General features: G+C 51.2%; 1 protein-coding gene across 1 annotated transcript in view; it reads right to left on the minus strand.

The window, feature by feature from the left end:
• Positions 1–19,000, minus strand: part of PAXIP1 (PAX interacting protein 1) — a 145,117-nt gene that overhangs the window by 116,991 nt on the left and 9,126 nt on the right. The window contains exons 2-3 of the mRNA XM_075315437.1: positions 1,584–1,718; positions 434–477 (exon numbers count right to left, since the gene is read on the minus strand). Of these exons, the coding sequence (XP_075171552.1) occupies positions 434–477; positions 1,584–1,718 (179 nt within the window). The remainder of the gene's footprint in view (positions 1–433; positions 478–1,583; positions 1,719–19,000) is intronic.

Below are 19,000 nucleotides of genomic sequence, written 5' to 3' on the forward strand. Positions count from 1 at the left end.
GTTTTTTACATCAGTATTTGTAGTCAAAACCAGGAGTGGAACAATCAGAGGAAGAGTATAATAAATACACGGGCACCACTTAGACATTTTTGACCCACTCCTGGTTTTGGCTACAAATACTGAGGCATAAAACTCACGAAATACCAAAGATGTTTGTACCTGACACTTCCAGCAGAGTGGATGGGATTTATAGAAACCTCCTGCCCACTGAGCTTTCTTCTTTTCGCTGTGTCCCCTGCGGTGCGCGATTCAATTCCACACCAAGTCAATTTCTCCTGCGGGTACACTGTGTTATTTGCAGATATCCCCCATAGAGCTTCACTAGACGCTTATCTTCAGATAAAATACACAAATGATTCGGACATGACTGAATAAAAAAATAAAATAAATAAAAATAAGGAAAAAACACTTAAAACAGCAATGCAAAGGATACGGTAGACGAGCTCCACAACGAACAGATAATATGACCCACGAGGGCTGCAAGATGGGAGAGAAAAAGGTTCATAAAAGGTCTTACACAATACAGGAGGAGGGTCACACATTAATAGCAGCTACAAATATCCTGTGAAACGAGAACAAACTGAGAAGGAAGTCTACGCATAACAGGCAAATCTGTACAGATAGATCTGAAGTCCCTGACCTGCTACATCCTGAAATTCAATGGGGAAAACTACATTCCAAGAGGACTTGTATAACATTGAGATAATATATATATTCATAGGGCTGCTTCTCGGCTTCAGACGCGCTCTGCACATGCTCAGAAGACTTCTGCGGTTCCGGTCATGCCCAGTGCGTGTCTGAAGCTGAGAAGCAAGCACCCGGATAACAAGGCTGCAGGAATAGTAAGGCTATGTGCCCACGGAAGCTTGCTCCTGCAGATTTTGCCGTGGAAAACCTGCGGATTTATCTGGATTTTAAAGATAAATCCGCAGGTTTCAGCATGTACAGACACTCCCCATGTTATCCTATGGGACATGGGGAGTGCTGTGTCCATGCTGCGGAATATGCTGCCGATGTCCCGCAGCTGCACATAACTGCATGTCAATTATTCCTGCGGAATTACCTGCGGAAATCCCGACCCTCCACTATGGAGATAGAGGCTGGGACGGCCGCAGGTAAATCGCATGAAAGTCCGCAGGTTTACCGCAGCTATTCCGCTGTACTACCGCAGCTGAAAATAGCTGCGGATGCCGGCGGGCAGCTGCGGTAAACCTGCGGATATTTCTACAGGTACGAGCTCCCGTGGGCGCATAGCCCAAGTGTGCACGTGCGTGGGATCTCAAGGAGCGACGGTGACGTTGCTCATGTAAATCCATGGTATCATGCCCACAGGGGCGTGATACCACGGAAAGTATGCAAACGCCCATGGGGTGAAGAGACGCCCAGGGGACTAGATTCTCTGATCATTTACATAGGGAACATGTAAGTAATAAAATGTTTTTTGTTTACATTCATAATACACAATCTTACAAGACCGGGATGGGTAGGAAGGGGTTACTAGGCCATACATGCTCCTGCTTGTAGGTCAGAACGTACATGGGACCTGACAGGTTCCCTTTAAAACAAGTATCGATGGCACCTACTTTTACAATAGGAAGATCAAAGACCTCTCGGGCCTCCCCAACCTCCGGGTTGTCACCATCTTCCGCAATAATGTGTGTGGCTAATGCGTTATAGGACACTTCTTTGGCTTTTCCAGCCTTCAGCATCTGTACAACCTGTAACGTAAAAGTAATACATGAGTTTCAGCAACCGAACGCTCAGCCGTAAAGCAAGTCACACCCGGGAATACTACAGAAATTAATACGGACGATGAGCATTGCAGAGGCATTGCTCACACATATCCTACTGCAAACAAACAATCTGCTTTTATTTTCTACACTTTTGGAGGTTAATATTTTATTATTTTTATTATCAGATGAATGACTTCATGTGGATATAGCAGGTATAACTTGGATATAGACAAGCATCAGCCCAGATGACTTTAGTTGGGACTTTAAAGAGGAGATAAGTGGAGGTTTTTTTGCGTTTTTACACTTCCCTCAGCCCATTAAAAGGAATCTGTCAGCAGGTTTTTGCTAGCTTTTCTGAAAGCAGCATTATTAAAGCGGGCTTTACACGCTACGATATATCTAACGAGATGTCGGCGGGGTCACGTCGTAAGTGACGCACATCCGGCATTTAGTGATATCGTAGCGGGTGACAGCTACGTGCGACAGTGAACGAGCAGAAATACTCACCTTCTCGTTCATCGCTGACACGTCGCTCATTTTCTAAAAATCGAACGTCCTGTTATTCATTTTTCCCGAGGCAGCACACACCGCTCCGTGTGACACCCCGGGAACGATGAACACAGCTTACCTGCGTCCCGCCGGCAATGCGGAAGGAAGGAGGTGGGCGGGATGTTTACGTCCGGCTCATCCCCGCCCCTCCGCTTTTATTGGGCGGCCGCTGTGTGACGTCGCTGTGACACCGAACGTCCCTCCCCCTTCAGGAAGTGGATGTTCACCGCCCACAGCGAGGTCGTTCGGGAGGTAAGTACGTGTGACGGGGGTTTACAGCATTGTGCGACACGGGCAACATACTGCCTGTAACGCACAAACGATGGGGGTGGGTGCGATCGCACAAGAAATCGACACATGTAAAGCAGCCTTTAGACAAAAAGATTCTGAATCCAACGATCTATCACTTAGATTACTGGCTAAAGCCATTCTGACAATCAGAATTTTTAGGTTTAGTCATGTAGCTGAGCCCGAGGAGCTGTCCCCACACCAGGCTTTGTATGGAGATTGTACATTGATATGTCAATCACGGTAGGGGGCGTGCCGGACTGCCCTGCAGTGATTTTCTAGTCCTGTAATGATAAGTGTCCTGCTGTTTAAACAAACATAGCAAATACAAGAGATCAGAGTGTGACAAAACAGGCATGCCTGAAACTTCTGTGTTAACCCTTGCAGCACGCTGGCTTCAGCTTACATAGAAAAAACCTGCTGACAGATTCCCTTTAAGACTTTGTACACGCGTCTTTTACAGGCAGAATCTGTCTGACTAAGCGACAAAAAATTAACACACCGTGCACAGCAATGTCAAGATGCTTCTTTTAACCCCTACAGGGTCCAGAAACCTTGAAGCAGTTTAAAATAACATGCTCGTTCTTCAGCGGATTTGACTGAAAGACGCCCATTCTATGTACTTGAAAGTAACCCACCGCTTGCAAAGCGAAGAACATCAGCTTCTTCCTGCAGTGGCTTTGCCTTATAAAACTCCAATTCTGTCTACATCAAAAAGCTGTTGGCACAGATTCATCAAGACCGGCGATTTTCTAGCGGATCTTGAGGGGTGTGATGGAGTCAGACACTCCTGATTCATTAAGAGGTGCACGCCGCTTCATTAACCCCTGTGCGACCTACGACGTATCGATCGTGACAAGCCGGCATGTTTTACCGCACGTTGGCTGATCTGATTAGCCGACGTGCAGCTAACAGGCACAGATGGATCACCGATCCACCCGCGCATGTTACGTACGGTAGTCAAATCCTGCTGTCAATCTTTCACAGTGGGATTTAAGACGCGTCATTACCCGGTCCAATCGGCAGCCCCGTGCCATGATCGTGGGGTGCAGATAGGTTATCATGACAGCCGGGGGTCGGCTGTTAACCTGCGTCTGTCATGACATCGCTGACGTTGACAGGAACTAAGCGCCGGCCTTTACAGCAGATCAGCATCAAGTCCCCTAAAGGGACAAGTAAAAGAATAGAAAAATACAAGTTTTTAAAGTATGAAAAAAAAATACAAGTGATCAAATCACCCCCTTTTGCCCCTTTGAAAATAAAAAAAAAATAAAAATTACACGTATTTGGCATCGCCACATTCAGAAATGCCCGACCTATAAAAATCTAATACGTAATTACTTACCGGTAATGTGTTTTTTCTGAACCCATGACAGCATCACGAGAGAGGGGATCCGCCCTTCAAGGACAGGAAACCTCCAGAAGAAAAAGGGGCGGCACCTCTCCCCGCATCAGTTGATTACCGAGCATGACAGGAAATCCGAAACAAGGAACATCGTTAAAACATATCCCGCCACCATAACCGCCCAGTGAAGAGGAGCGAAAAAGGAAGCAAACTAGCAACCCCCAAGTGCAGGGAGGGAATGTAAGGGTGCAGTCATGGGTTCAGAAAAAACACATTACCGGTAAGTAATTACGTATTTTTCCAGCACCCATGACGGCACCACGAGAGAATTACAGAGAGGAAGACCTAGGGAGGGACAACAGTTTGCAGAACCCGCCTCCCAAAGGTGATGTCGGTGAACGACAAATCAAGGCGATAGTGATTAAAAAAGGTGGACGGAGACGACCAGGTTGCCGCATTACATATCTGCTCGATGGAGACCTCCGGCCTCTTCGCCCAGGAAGATGCCATCGCTCGGGTGGAATGTGCCTTCAAACCAGGAGGTACGGCTTCACCCCCGGCCGTGTAAGCAACAGAGATGGCATCCCTGATCCACCTGGCCAAGGTGGATTTAGAAGCCTTAAGCCCCTTCCTACAACCCTGGAAGACTACAAACAGAGACTTATCCCTCCTCCCTTCCGAGGTGACCAACAGATACCGTTGAAGACAACGCCTAACATCCAGGCAGTGCCATCCCATCTCCTCCGGAGTAGAAGGGTTGGCATAAAAAGAGGGGAGCACTATTTCTTGTGATCTATGGAAGTGGGAATGCAGCTTCGGCAAATAGGCAGGGTCAGTTCGTAAAACCACTCGGTCATCAAAAAACTGGGTATACGGAGGAGAAATGGATAAGGCCTGAAGGTCACTAACCCTACGGGCAGAAGTGAGGGCGACCAGGAGAATCGTCTTAAGGGACAGATGCTTGAGAGACATAGAATCTAAGGGCTCAAAGGGGGGCCGTGTGAAAGCTGAAAGGACCAAGTTAAGGTCCCAGGACGGTAGTGGCATGTTGCCCCGAGGCTTAGACCTAGTACAGGACCTAACGAATCTAGACACCCAGGGATCTCCGGCCAGGGCATGGTTATACAAGGCGCTCAGTGCGGAGATTTGCACCTTTAGGGTACTAACCGACAGACCCAGTTCCCAACCCCTCTGGAGGAATTCCAGGACAACCGGGACAGAGGGTGGCTTAGTAGGATCCGCACCCGTAGAGGTCAGGAATTTGGCCCAAATGCGCCCATAAATACGAGTAGTGACAGGCTTTCTGCACTGCATCAAGGTGGAGATCAGACCCTGAGAAAACCCCTTGTTGCCTAACAGTGACCGCTCAAGTGCCACGCCGTCAGGTGCAACCTGGTGTTCTGCGGGTGGAAGGCTGGACCCTGGGATAGGAGATCCGGTAGGTCCGGGAGAACCCACGGATTGGTGATGGACAGATGCGTCAGCCAATAAAACCAAGGTCTCTTTGGCCAAAAGGGTGCTATGAGAATCACGACTGCTTGATCCTCCCGTATCTTCCTGAGCACTGCAGGGAGGAGGATGAGTGGAGGGAAGGCATATGCGAGGCGGAAGTCCCATCTGAGCAATAGTGCGTCCACCGAGTGGGGATGATCCCTCGGATCCAGGGAACAGAATCGGGGAACCTTCCTGTTGGTTCGTGTTGCAAAGAGGTCTATCTCGGGAACCCCCCACATCTCCGTTATCCGGTCGAAAACGGACTGATTTAGAGACCATTCGCCTTGGTGAAACTGGGTGCGACTGAGAAAGTCCGCCAAATTGTTCTCCTTCCCTCGGATGTGCACTGCCGACAGGGAGCCCAGATGAGCCTCAGCCCGAGACATGATCCTGCTTGTGATGGACATGAGGTGTCTGGAGCGAGTACCCCCCCTGGTGGTTGAGATATGCTACTGTCGCTTGGTTGTCCGACAGAACTTTCACATGGCGACCCCGTAACAACGGCAGGAAACGACCTAACGCCTTTTCCACTGCCAGCAATTCCCTTGTATTCGAGGAATTTTGAGCTTCTCCTCCAGACCATCGTCCCTGAATGAAATGAGTGTCCAAGTGTGCACCCCAACCGTAGAGACTGGCGTCGGTGGTTACCACCACGGGCTCCGGCGCCCTCCAAGGCACCCCTCTGCCCAAGTGGACCGGATATAGCCACCAATAGAGGGACTGCAATGTGCGATGGTCGAGAATGATGAGTCTGTCCAGATGGTCCCCGTGAGCGGTCTGATGCTGTAAGATATTCCACTGCAGGACCCTGGTGTGTGCCTGAGCCCATCGGACGGCCGAGATGGCCGCAGTCAGGGAGCCCAGGAGGGACATCACACCCCGGAGAGACATGCGCCGGTGCCACAGAGTCCGGTCTATCTGGGTCTGGAGGGCTTCCACTTTGGAAGGAGGCAACCGACAAAGTTGAGTGTTGGAGTCCCAAGTGAGTCCCAGAAACAGCTGAACCTTGGACGGGAGTAATCTGGACTTCTCCTCGTTGATCAACCAGCCCAACTCCCGTAGGGAAGCTTGCACCTGCCGGAGAAGGGCCACACAATGGCGAGCTGAGGCGCCCACAATCAAGAAGTCGTCCAGATAAGGAATCAGAAGGACCTCTCTCTGACGCAGATATGCCGACATTTCTGCTATTATCTTTGTAAAAATTCTCGGGGCGATGGCCAGACCGAAGGGGAGGGCTTTGTATTGAAAGTGGCAGACCCGACCGTCCATGTGGAGGGCTATTCTGAGGAAGCATTGGAAGAGAGAGTGGATTGGGACATGATAATATGCATCGCGCAAGTCTATGACAGCCATGTGACAGTGGGGATACAGATATTTCACGATGGACCGCACGGACTCCATCTTGAAGCTGTCTATTTGAAGGAACCGGTTGAGGGCTTTCAGGTTGATGATTGTGCGATAGGAACCGTCGGGCTTCCCCACCAGAAAGAGGGTGGAATAGAATCCTTCTCCTTGTTCCCTTGCGGGAACTTCCACTAGAACCCCCTTGAAGAGGAGGTGACGGACCTCTGCTTCCAAAGCCAGCTGTTCCGCCGGAGAACGACGCAGAGGGGTAACCAGGAATCGGGGAGGAGGAGGCCGATGGAAGGGGAGCCGGAGGCCGGAGCGTATGAGGCCCAGTATCCATGCACTGGATGAAATCCTTTCCCAAGCCGGAAGGAACTGAGAGAGCCTCCCTCCGACCTGGGAAAGCGAGTCACTTGGACGACTTATTCTGATCTTTTGAGGGGCCCTTGAACATGAACCCCTTTCCCTGATTCTTTCTATCGGACCAGGTATTCCGATCCCATGGGGCGGCGAACTGGCTTCCTCCGAAAGGACCGCCGTGAAGAAGGAAACGATGGAAAGGGAAAGCCGCCTTTCTTGTCGCTAGCTTTTTCCAGGATGTCATCCAGGACCGGCCCGAACAGATATTCACCTTGACAAGGGATATTGCAGAGTTTAGAGTTTGCAGATCCCCCGGCCAGCATTTCAGCCACAGAGCTCTTCTAGCCGCATTGGAGAGGGACGCTGACTTTGCAACCAACTTAGTGGAGTCTGCCGAGGCGTCCGCAAGGAAGGCCGCCGCCCCCCGCAATTTGGAGAGGGAGGAAGCAATCTCCTCCTTAGGTGCTCGTGATCTAAACTGGTCTTCCAGTTCGTCAATCCATATAGTCAGGGATCTAGCCGTACATGTAGCCGCAATGGCGGGTCTCAGTCCTCTGGCAGAAGCTTCCCAGGTATTCTTTAGGAAGTGATCAGCTTTCTTATCTAACGGGTCTTTCAAGGAGCCCATGTCCTCAAATGGCAAGGCAAACTTTTTGGACGCCTTAGCGACAGCCACATCCAATTTTGACGCCTTATCCCATGTGGAGCAGGAGGCCTCCTCAAACGGATATTTTCTCTTAAAGGCGCCTGGAAGGGAATGCTTCTTATCAGGTCTGTTCCATTCCCGGGCAATTAAGGCTTGTATTTTATCCACCACTGGGAAGGAGCGTAGTTTTTTCTGCTCCATGCCCCCGAACATCCTATCCTGGATAGATTTTTCAGGTTTCTCATCCGGGAGGCCCATGGTGGTCCGCACCGCCTTAACTAACTTCTTCATATTTTCGATTGGGAAGCACTGGCGACCCCCTGAGTCGCTATCAGAAGAGGAGCGGGAAGTAGAGCCAGAGGAATCACATTCCCCATCAGACCTATCAGAGTCCTCGTGGGTAGGCGAAGGGGGCCTAGAACCCCCAGCACTCTGCGCTCCAGACAGGGATCGGAGGGAGTCCCTGACCTCTTCCCGTATGAGGGACCGGAGATCGGAGGCAAATCCCGGCTGTTCCTCCGACAAAGTCTGCTGAATGCAGCCTTTGCACAGTCTCTTAGTCCAGGAACCAGAAAGTTCTTTACAGCACAAGGCACATTCCTCATGTCTGGATTTAGATAAACACTTTTTAGGTTTACTGCGATCCTTTAAAAAAAAAAAACACAGACAAGACGACCGCCGTTAGAAGCGGAACTCATGAGTTGCACTCACCCACAGATGCAAGAGGCTATACCGGGTCAGCAGGGACATCATCTGACTTCCCTCCTTTAGAGGGCCGTTTTCTGTCAGGAGAGTCAGGGTCCTTCCGCTTGGAGGACCGGTCATCAGTCACCCCACGCTTGAACCCTGAGCCGGTGACACTGTCATCCTTGCCACCCCTCTGCTGCCGCTTCAGGGAGGCAGTATCATGATCAGAGGGAGGTTTTGGGGAGGAGGGAGGCGAAGGAGACGCAGCTGACTGCTTGTCAGCCATGGTAACAGAGCACAGGCACCATAGAGAAGATTGCCGCTCTGATTTTCAAAAGAAACCTTGGCAACTCCGCCCCCTACTTCCGGTGGATGACGACCCATCCGCGCGTCCAATAGGAAAAAGCGCGCTGCGCATGCGCACAGCCCGGACATCCCCTCCGCCACACACAACATGGCGCTCCTTCACCCGGAAGCGCCATAGCATCTGCCGCCACGAGGACGCCCTGCAGGGAGCGCAGCAGCAGCCACCCTTATCCCGGCCCCTGGTGCCGGTACGCGTGGTAAGGAGAGGGGGGGGGGGCGGGAGTAGGGAGGGAAGGAGCCCGCGCGCAGACAGGACCCCCGTGGGTACGCTGCGTCGGGAGAGCCCTGCGGCCGACCGGACTTACCTGGTCCCCGCAGGCTCCCTATCGGGCGCGCTGCACACAATCCTGACCCCCATGGGTCCGCTGCGGCAGCTCCACAGCACCTAGGCCGACCGCAGCAGGACCCGTGCCGCTGCCAGAGTCGGCCGGCCGGGCGCCGGACTTGAATCTTCGGCCCATCAGGACCTTCTTGGATCCAGTGGATCTCTGGAGGCTCCCTGTTCAAGGACAGGAAACCAACTGATGCGGGGAGAGGTGCCGCCCCTTTTTATTCTGGAGGTTTCCTGTCCTTGAAGGGCGGATCCCCTCTCTCGTGGTGCCGTCATGGGTGCTGGAAAAAAATATATTAATCTGATCGGTAATGTATTAATCTGATCGCTAATGGGCTTAATGAGGAAAACAATCAAAACGCCAGAATTATATTTTTTGGTTGCTGCAACATTGCAATAAAATGCAATAATAGGCGATCAAAACATCACATCTACACAAAAATGGTATAATTAAAAACGTCAGCTCAAGACGCAAAAAATAGTCCATCACTGAGCCCCAGATCCCAAAAAATGACAACGCTATGGGTCTCGAAAATAGTGACAAAAGCGCAATTTTTTTTTACATATTTCAGAATTTGCTTTTCTGCCACTTAAATAATAAAGCATACATATTTGGTATCTACGAACTTGCTCTAACCTGGGAATCATAGTGACAGGTCAATTTTACCATATAGTAAGCATGGTAGATAGATTTAAAAAAAAGAAAAAAAAAAAATGGTGGAATGGAACCTTTTTGCAATTTCACTGGACTTGGAATTTTTTGTCATTTTTATCATTCAAAAGTACAACTCGTCCCGCAAAAAACAAGCCCTCAAATGGCTAAATTGACGACAAAATAAAAAAGTTATGGTTTTTGGAAGAAGTGGGGGTGGGGGGGGGACTAAAACAAAAAATGGAAAATGGCCAGGAGGTTAAGTCAAACATTCAACAAGTAGCATTATGCCACGTATCTGACTCCAGTCAGGGACTGTAGTTGGATTTCTGGAGTAGGGAATGTCACATCTCATGATTTAGAGGAGCTGCGATGTCACGCCCCATCCGAGAATTCTGGCGTGGAAGCTTTCATGAGTTGGGCCGGTATTGTGGAACTTCTTCAGTCCCGATTAGAGCCATCCAGTACAAATGGAGGCCATAGGCCCAGGTGTGATGATTACCTGTTGCTTTGTATACTCTGTTTTCTGTCTAAGCATGAGCCCCCCAGAGCATCAAGGAATGTCGAGATCATTTCGGATGGCTCTTTCAGACGTCGTGCAACACGATCCATGCACAGATCAGACTGCTCAGGCTGGTTGAGGGTCTCCTGACCAAAGCGTGACTGCGTCATATGTTTCCATGAGGCAGGCAGGCCCAGATCAGGAGACCCCCGGCCAGTCCATGCACTCTTGACTGTCCACAGACTGGCCGGGGGTCTCCTGTGCCGAGTGTGACACATAGAAATATATGAAGCAGTCACGCTCTAGTGGGGAGACCCCCGGACAGTCTGAGCATTCTGATCTGTGCATGGACGTCTAAAAGAGCCCTAATACAGCAAGGGCTGCATGATCATTAACTACATGTAACTAAACGACGCAGGAAAACACAAAGCTCACCGGGATCAGTCACATATATACTGAGCCAAACAAGCCAAAAGCCCCCTTTCACATGTCTGTGTTTCCAGAACACGTGACGTACATTTCTGCATGTCCCGTACAAGCAGACCCATTAAATTCAATGGGTTTGCGCACACGATCATGTTTTCACACGGACCACGTGTCAGTGTGCTCCACACGGTGACATGTCAGTTTTCTGCGAGCAACACAGATGTCACATTGATGTGATTCGTGTGACACGTACTGGAGAAAACACGTCACTTAAAAAAAATAATTTTTATACTTACCTGTCTCCAGCGATGCTGTCAGGCTTGCTTCTGGGCCCACTCATACTTATGAATATTCACTGCACGGACTGTGAGCCAAGAAGCAAGTGTGACAGCAGCGCCGGAGACAGGCGAGTATAGAAGTTCATGCTGTCCATGTGCTATCCGGATGTTACACGGATAACACACCAACAGCACCAGGAACACACACAAATACACCTTGTCTGTGCAAAATGTTCATTTTTTTGCACGGACGTGTGATGGGGGCCTATGGACGATTTCACGGGGTTTTTGTTTTTTTTCTTATATGGAAAAAAAAATAGATCTGCAGCACTGTGCAGGATGTGATTTCTTCCTTGTGGGCCGTGTCTGATTTTATTATCCATCATCAGTTTATCTCATGGCAAATAGAAGGATTTTTGTGTACTCACCGTAAAATCTCTTTCTCTGAGTCTTCATTGGGGGACACAGGACCATGGGTTATGCTGCTGTCACTAGGAGGCTGACACTAAGTAAACAGAAAAAGTTAGCTCCTCCCCAGCAGTATAACCCCTGAGCCGGAGGCGGGCTCAATCAGTTTAGTGCACAAGCAGTAGGAGGAGAACCAAACAATCCTGAATAAAACAAGGTAAGAAACTATGACGATCATTCGTGTGACCAGTGACCTGGGAAAACAGGCACTGGGGCAACAGGCATGTCCTATATAACAAAAAACACAAGCAGGGTGGGTGCTGTGTCCCCCAATGAAGACTCAGAGAAAGAGATTTTACGGTGAGTACACAAAAATCCTTCTTTCTCTATCGTTTCATTGGGGGACACAGGACCATGGGACGTCCAAAAGCAGTCCCTGGGTGGGAAGAAAAAACCATCACCGGAGTGGGCTTGACCCAGACCTACAAGCGCCTAATGTTGCAACAGGTGTGCCAATGCCACCCGCAAACCCTACGCCAAGACTGGCCTCTGCCAAGCTCGGGTGTGAACCTGGTAGAAAATAGTCAAGGTATGCCAGCTAGAGCGGGTGGCGGACCAGGGGACCTGGTCGATCTACGACTGGAGTCCAATCTTTCAAGGGTGCCCCCTTGCCCGGTAGACCGCGGCGGAAGTCCGTCCTTCATGCGATAGTCTACACCTATGGAGGAAAAGCTCCATGTGAAATTCTGGCCCTTGGCGCCGGCACACGCTTCTTGGGCAAGGGTGAAAGAATGTATTGACGACCGGCGTAACCGAAAGATGGTGTCCTGCAGACACGAAAAACTGAGGGCTCGCACTAGCCCTGGAACGAACTATGCCCCTTTGTGGCTGGGAGAGGAGCCTAGAGCCGAAAGACCGAAACCCAAAGTCCTCTGCTGGAAGGAACAGCGAGGTGTCTTGGACAGAAACGAAAGGTTCTGGCTGGAGCCCCCCCTTGTCCTGTTGGCGGAGCCGGAAAATGGGGAAAAAACGACGAGAGGGCTGACCGCCCTGATGCCGTCTGTAACAACCCGATGGCCATGAGGAGCCCACCTATCAAAACAGGTGGTAGCAGGGAAAAAAGGGGAACCTTGAGCGAACCCATCACTGGATTCAGGTCCCACATTTCTAGTGAACGATGAAATAAAATCTTCAAGGAAACTTGATTCCCGGCCCTCTTCAATATCTGCCATCATCTTGCCCACCGTCCTGACGAGCCAGCATCCGGGATCCCCTGATGAGGCTATGTAACTTGGGACTTCTGAGCCCTGGTAGAATAGAGGGGCCCCGACACGGAAGAATTTTGCGGTCTGGAAGGGGCCACGGGGCATTTGCGAGGAGATGAGTAAAATATGTGAAACTATGCTCGCCTGGGTCACTCCCGATCTATCGCTTGCCTTGGTCCATCTTGAGAACCCTTGAGATCATAGGAAGCCGCGGGCAGATGCACGAGAGCCTGAACAGGCTACACGACCGGACTAGGGCGTCGACATCTAGTCCGGAGCAGGTGCATACTCTAAGCACCCTTGACTGAGACTTGGATCGGAAGGCCAAAAATGGTCCACGACCAGAGGTCTTCCTTCGCCAGCGATCTGGCTGGTGATTTCCGCGTTGGAGCCCTTTACCTACGGGAGGTCCATCCTACCGCGGACATCGGCCGTCCAAACGTCCCCGCTAGGGATGTGCTGCCGAGATTAGCGAGTGAAGGGACCCGTCCCAGAGCAAGATCTTCTTGGCCTCTTCCCTTGCCATGACACTCACTGCATTTTCCTGGTGGATGATGTAATCACCGCTGTGGCATGGTCCGACTGGAACCTGGCTGGGTCACCGCGACCTAGAGAAGAAATTGTAACTGGGCTAACCAGCTGCCTCTGAAGTCCGGAATGTTGAAGGAGAGACGACGCTCTAGGAGTGTCCCTCGGGACCCTGCCGAGGAATGGTGGGATAGCATACCCTAGCACGGGAGGCTGGTGACGGTTGATAATAAGCTCCAGGGGAGGAAAGGAAGCTTTCCAGGGATGGTTGCGAAGACTGGTCCGCTAGGAGGGGATTGACGGGTCACCCGCGAAGACGGAACCTTCCTGTCTCCGTTCCTCAGCGTGCTCCATTGGAGAGTCCGGGATGAAATCTGGTATGTGCACCGTCGCTACCACCGCCACAGGCTGTGAAGGAGCCAAAAAACCGAAGGGAAGAAACGGGCACGGGAGGCAAAAAGCACGTGGGGCTCTGTGTCAGGAGACCGCAGCCAGCCAGGCGGAGATGGCTGTTGTAGGGATAAAGGCTTTCAGACGGGTTTGCGTGAGGGAACGAAACCTGGTGCATCAGGGCCGATGCCGGGAAGGGGATATACCCTTCTCTTACGTAGCCTAGGGGGGAGAGTAGCCTACCCTGACGTAGCCTAGGGATAAACTAGACTCGACCTATCTCCGAAAGGGCGTTCCCGAAAGTCGGAAAAAAAGTCAGGGACTTCCTAGATGTCGAATCTGCGTTCCTGATCCCGAGTCAGAGGTCTCGATGGTGGGAACACTGATGCTAGAGGTTCAGGCCGGGTAGTGGGCAGACATCAGCTTTGTGAAAAGAGGGTACTCACTCAAGAGGAGACCCAGCCCTGGGTCGGCATAGGTGAGACGTGGACCGCTGCGTATGGTGTCCGGGAAATCCCTGCGGAGCGGCACGATAGTGACGAGAAGCCCGGAGGAACCCAGGCGGGTCGCATAAAGGGTAGCGTGCCGCTTCCTTTCTGAGCCCCCTTCGAGAAGGGGCAAGACAAATAAACGGACTTACCACTGGGAAAAATCACGTCCGGGGATTATCCATGATCACGTAGTCACCGTGCCAACTGGCTGTCCACTGAAAAGAACCGTAGTGGCCCCCACCTTGCTTCCTGCAAAGAGGCATGCCCCCTTTCTCCAGAGCCCTTTGGGGGGATGAAATGACAATAACACGACTTACCACTGGTAAACGCCGTGTCTGGTTGCCGTCTGTGATCATTAGCGACTCCAGTATAGTGTGCCCCTTCTCTTCCGAAATCGCCTTGGAGAAGGGAAAAAAGACAATGACAAGACTTACTGCTGGTCAACTCCGTGTCCGGTAGCTGTCTGTGAGCCCGTGGTAACTCAGCGAGCTCTGGATGCCGTCTGATCACATCAGGGACTGCTTCAAATGTCTTAAGGGAGACCTGCATGCACGGAGAGAAGAGGGCTGTCCGCAGCCTTACGGCTTGACTCACCATTTTTAGCAGGCTATTCGTCATGCGCCAAGACATCTAGGTCCTGCTCGGAATCCAGCAGAGGTGGAAGCCTGGGCCATCACCCGAGATGTCGGAAGACTGCCAGAGGAAGGTCAGTCTGGACCTGGGGGATACGTGGAAACTGGGGAGCCACAAGGACGAGACCTGGTCCACTTCCAGCATAGAAGAAAAAAGACCCTGGTACGGGACTCCCCTCCCCGAGGGGATTGCGCCAGTCCTATGGATGGTATGACCGAACATCGGCCGTAGACGCGGCGCATGCGCACGAACCCGAGGGACGTAGCGAGGGGAGTTGTGGCCTGAGACAGGGCGTTACAAGCCGGCAGGGGTCAAAGCAATCTGACATCTTCTTGAAACTAACTCACAAAAGGGGGGACCGAGTCTTGGGCTTACCAGCCCAAAATCACTAAAAAGTCGAGCTGGAAAAACGCCATGTACTAAAAAACGTGAAAGAAAAAACAAGTGCCCGCATAAGCAATGTAGGAGTCAATGTATGCAAGATCATGCACGTATCTATAATAAAAATCGATCCAATATAAAAAATATACACTACCAAAAAAGTGTGTTCTGTTTATCCCATAATCTTTTTTTTTTTTTTTTTTTTTTTTTTTTAAATAAAATGAACACTGAGGGAGCGGGAAAAAAAAAAAAAAAAAATATCCCACACCCCCCTGATGATGCCTGGGGCAGCGCGGGAGGCGGGCCTGGGACGCCGAGGACCAGGCCGAAGCCGGGGGCTAAATTTTTACGCTGCCTCGCGGCCGAGGCAGCGCCGGCGTCCCCGGCCGCGAGGCGGCGGCGTCGCGGCCTAGGACGCCGAGAACCAGGCCGAAGCCGGGGGCTAAATTATGACGCCGCCTCGCGGCCGAGGCAGCGCCGGCGGCCCCGGCCGCGAGGCGGCGGCGTCGCGGCCTAGGACGCCGAGGACCAGGCCGAAGCCGGGGACTAAATTTTGACGCTGCCTCGCGGCCGAGGCAGCGCCGGAGGCCCCGGCCGCGAGGCGGCGGCGGCGCGGCCTAGGACGCCGAGGACCAGGCCGAAGCCGGGGGCTAAATTTTGACGCCGCCTCGCGGCCGAGGCAGCGCCGGCGGCCCCGGCCGCGAGGCGGCGGCGTCGCGGCCTAGGACGCCGAGGACCCGGCCGAAGCCGGGGGCTAAATTATGACGCTGCCGCGCGCGGTGCCGGCGGATCCGGCCGCGAGGCGGCGGCGGCGCGGCCTAGGACGCCGAGGACCAGGCCGAAGCCGGGGACTAAATTTTGACGCTGCCTCGCGGCCGAGGCAGCGCCGGCGGCCCCGGCCGCGAGGCGGCGGCGTCGCGGCCTAGGACGCCGAGGACCCGGCCGAAGCCGGGGGCTAAATTATGACGCTGCCGCGCGCGGTGCCGGCGGATCCGGCCGCGAGGCGGCGGCGTTGCGGCCTAGAACGCCGGGGGCCCGGCCGACGCCGGGGGCTAAAGTCTGACGCTGCCGCGCGGGCAGAGGCAGCGCCGGCGGATCCGGCAGCAAAGCGGCGGCGGCGCAGCCTGGGACGCCCAGTACCAAGCAGAAGCCGGGGAGCGGGGGTGCCCGGCGACTAGGCCCAGACCGGGGCCTAACATTTGTACAGCCGCCCGAGGGGGAGAAGGTAGGAGATGGTGTCCTACCTGATCCTCGGCGCGCTCCAGAGTGCAGGCTGAGACTCTGCACATACTCCTGTGTGCTCCGCTCGCAGAAGGGATGGCTGCGGGCACCAGGGAAACGGCTGAAGAAGGCAGGGAGGTGGACCTGGTGGGGGATAGAAACCCCTAAAAACGTAGCAGCGCTGCGGGCCCCATCCAGATCGAGACGCGCTGTGGTCCAGTCCCTATTTGCCTAGCCCCTTGCGCCCTTTGGGGTGATACCGCAGAGCGGATAGGGGTGCCCAGGAAGATTCTGCCCCGCACGAACACACCAGGGATTGGTACCGCGGGAATGGACGGGGACGAGGGCCCGAAGACTCAAACCTCTGCGACCCTAGGGAGTGGTACCCACCGGGCTGCGAGAGCTGAGGAAGATAAGTACGATACCTGCAGAAACAGAAAAGTACCACAGATGAGAGCGACGAGCGTCGCCGAGAAAAAATGAAAAAAATACGCAAAAAATCAAGTGGCTGAAGGGGGCCCAGTCGGCCCACATCAGCCTCCTACGACACTAAGCAAAAAACTGATTGAGCCCGCCTCCGGCTCAGGGGTTATACTGCTGGGGAGGAGCTAACTTTTTCTGTTTACTTAGTGTCAGCCTCCTAGTGACAGCAGCATAACCCATGGTCCTGTGTCCCCCAATGAAACGATAGAGAAAACTGGTTTCCCAAGCATCACTGGTCAGTAAAATCTGCGGCATCTGCATAGTGTCCACTTTCTTATTTTTTATTGAACTTCAGGTGGGTGCACACGACGCCTATTAGACACCGGACGTGCCCGCCGAGTTATTGACACAAAGGATGATTTATTAAAACGCTGCAGTGTTTTTCCTTAAGCGTCTTTCTTTTTCAGGGCGGAAGTGGCGCTTTAAATCTAAGTCACCTGCCCCCGATCGTCTACTCGTCCTCCGGCGTTTTCATCTTTATTGGTGCCGCTCCAGTCCAGCAGCACCATCTTGTGACCGCACCTTCCAACTACCCAGAAGTCACATCTCACGCTCCCTATATAAAGTGAAAGCTGCACACCAAATTCAGAGAAATATGGACAAGCATAACTGCAAGATAATACATAAGGAATGAAAAATTGAAAAAAATGAAATGTGACATTGCATAACTGCTGAGGATTATTTGGAAAAAAAAAAAAAAAAAAAGATATTTAGCTAATGTATTGATCAATTCATTGCTGCCCGATTACCACTTCACGGTAATCTCTTATTTATGGGGTCCCTAACCAAATGTTACTTCTATGTGCGGTTAAAACCTGCTTGTGTATGGGAAGCCTGGGACCTGGCTATATAGGAAACTGAACAAACATGGCTAATTTCAATTTTTCATATGGCTAATTGTAGTTTTCATTCCTTATGTATTATAAAGCAGTTATGCTTGTTCATATTTCTCTGAATTTGGTGTGCAGCGTTCACTTCATATAGATAGTGTATATTTTGGCTAGAACCCTGTTCACATTTGCTATGGTGTTCCAGCAGTTTTTTTGATTGTTATGCAGTTTTTTCTGTATGAAAACCCAGTCCCGACCTTTAGCTATGTTTGTTCAATTTCCTATATAGCCAGGTCCCTGGCTTCCCATACACAACAGGTTTTAACCGCACATAGCGGTAACATTTGGTTAGGGACCCCATAAATAAGAGATTACCGTAAAGTTGTTATTGGGCAGTAATGAATTGATCAATACATTAGCTAAATATCTCCTTTTTTCCAAATAATCCTCAATTGTTATGCAATGTCACATTTTCAATTTTTTATATGGCTAATTGTATTTTTCATTCCTTATTTATGATAAAGCAGTTATGCTTGTTCATATTTCTCTGAATTTGGTGTGCAGCTTTCACTTTATATAGATTGTGTATTTTTTAGCTAGCACCCTGTTCACATTTGCAATGGTGTTCCAGCAGTTTTTTCGATTGTTTTAATTCACACGCTCCCAACACATCATCATGAGCTAGAATGCGGCTCCCATAGACTTGTATTGAGTTGTAACCTACAGCTCCATGAAACACTGGAGCAGGCAACCGCTCGCAAAGTGCAAGAAACAGACGGGAGTGACGCTAGGAAAAGATGCAGATGGCGGCAGGCGAGTATAAGACAAGGGCAGGGGACCTACATTCAGGGCTGTGGAGTCGGAGTCGGAGCTCATTTTGGTGGAGTCAGTATAAAATGCACCGACTCCGACTCCTAAAATATATAATGAATTGGGGACAGTAGTGCAATGCAGAATGTGATGAAACTTTTTTCATAGGAATTTGGGAAAGTTATGAAATGTCCTATAAATGTCTGTTCTATTCCTGATCTAAGGCTACATTCACACACAGCGTTTTTGCTGCGTTTTTTGCAGATACGTTTTTCAGCTGCAAAAGCAGATCAGCTTTTTAAAAAACCGCATCACCTGAAAGGTTTTTGAGCTCATAAATAATGCTTTCAATAGCAAAAGCAGATTAGAAAAACACCACAAACTGACATGCTCATTTTCTGTGAGGATCCTCACAAAACGCTGTGTCTGATGTCCTATCTTTCACCCATTGCCTTTGCTAGATGCCAGAGTCACTGCATTTCACTGAATTATTTTGCCATCAATGTTCGATATGTTTGTGACAAGAAAGAAATTGTTACCAAGACACTGGCAGTAA

The sequence above is a fragment of the Anomaloglossus baeobatrachus genome, chromosome 6 (assembly GCF_048569485.1).
Source record: "Anomaloglossus baeobatrachus isolate aAnoBae1 chromosome 6, aAnoBae1.hap1, whole genome shotgun sequence".
Taxonomy (NCBI): Eukaryota; Metazoa; Chordata; class Amphibia; order Anura; family Aromobatidae; genus Anomaloglossus; species Anomaloglossus baeobatrachus.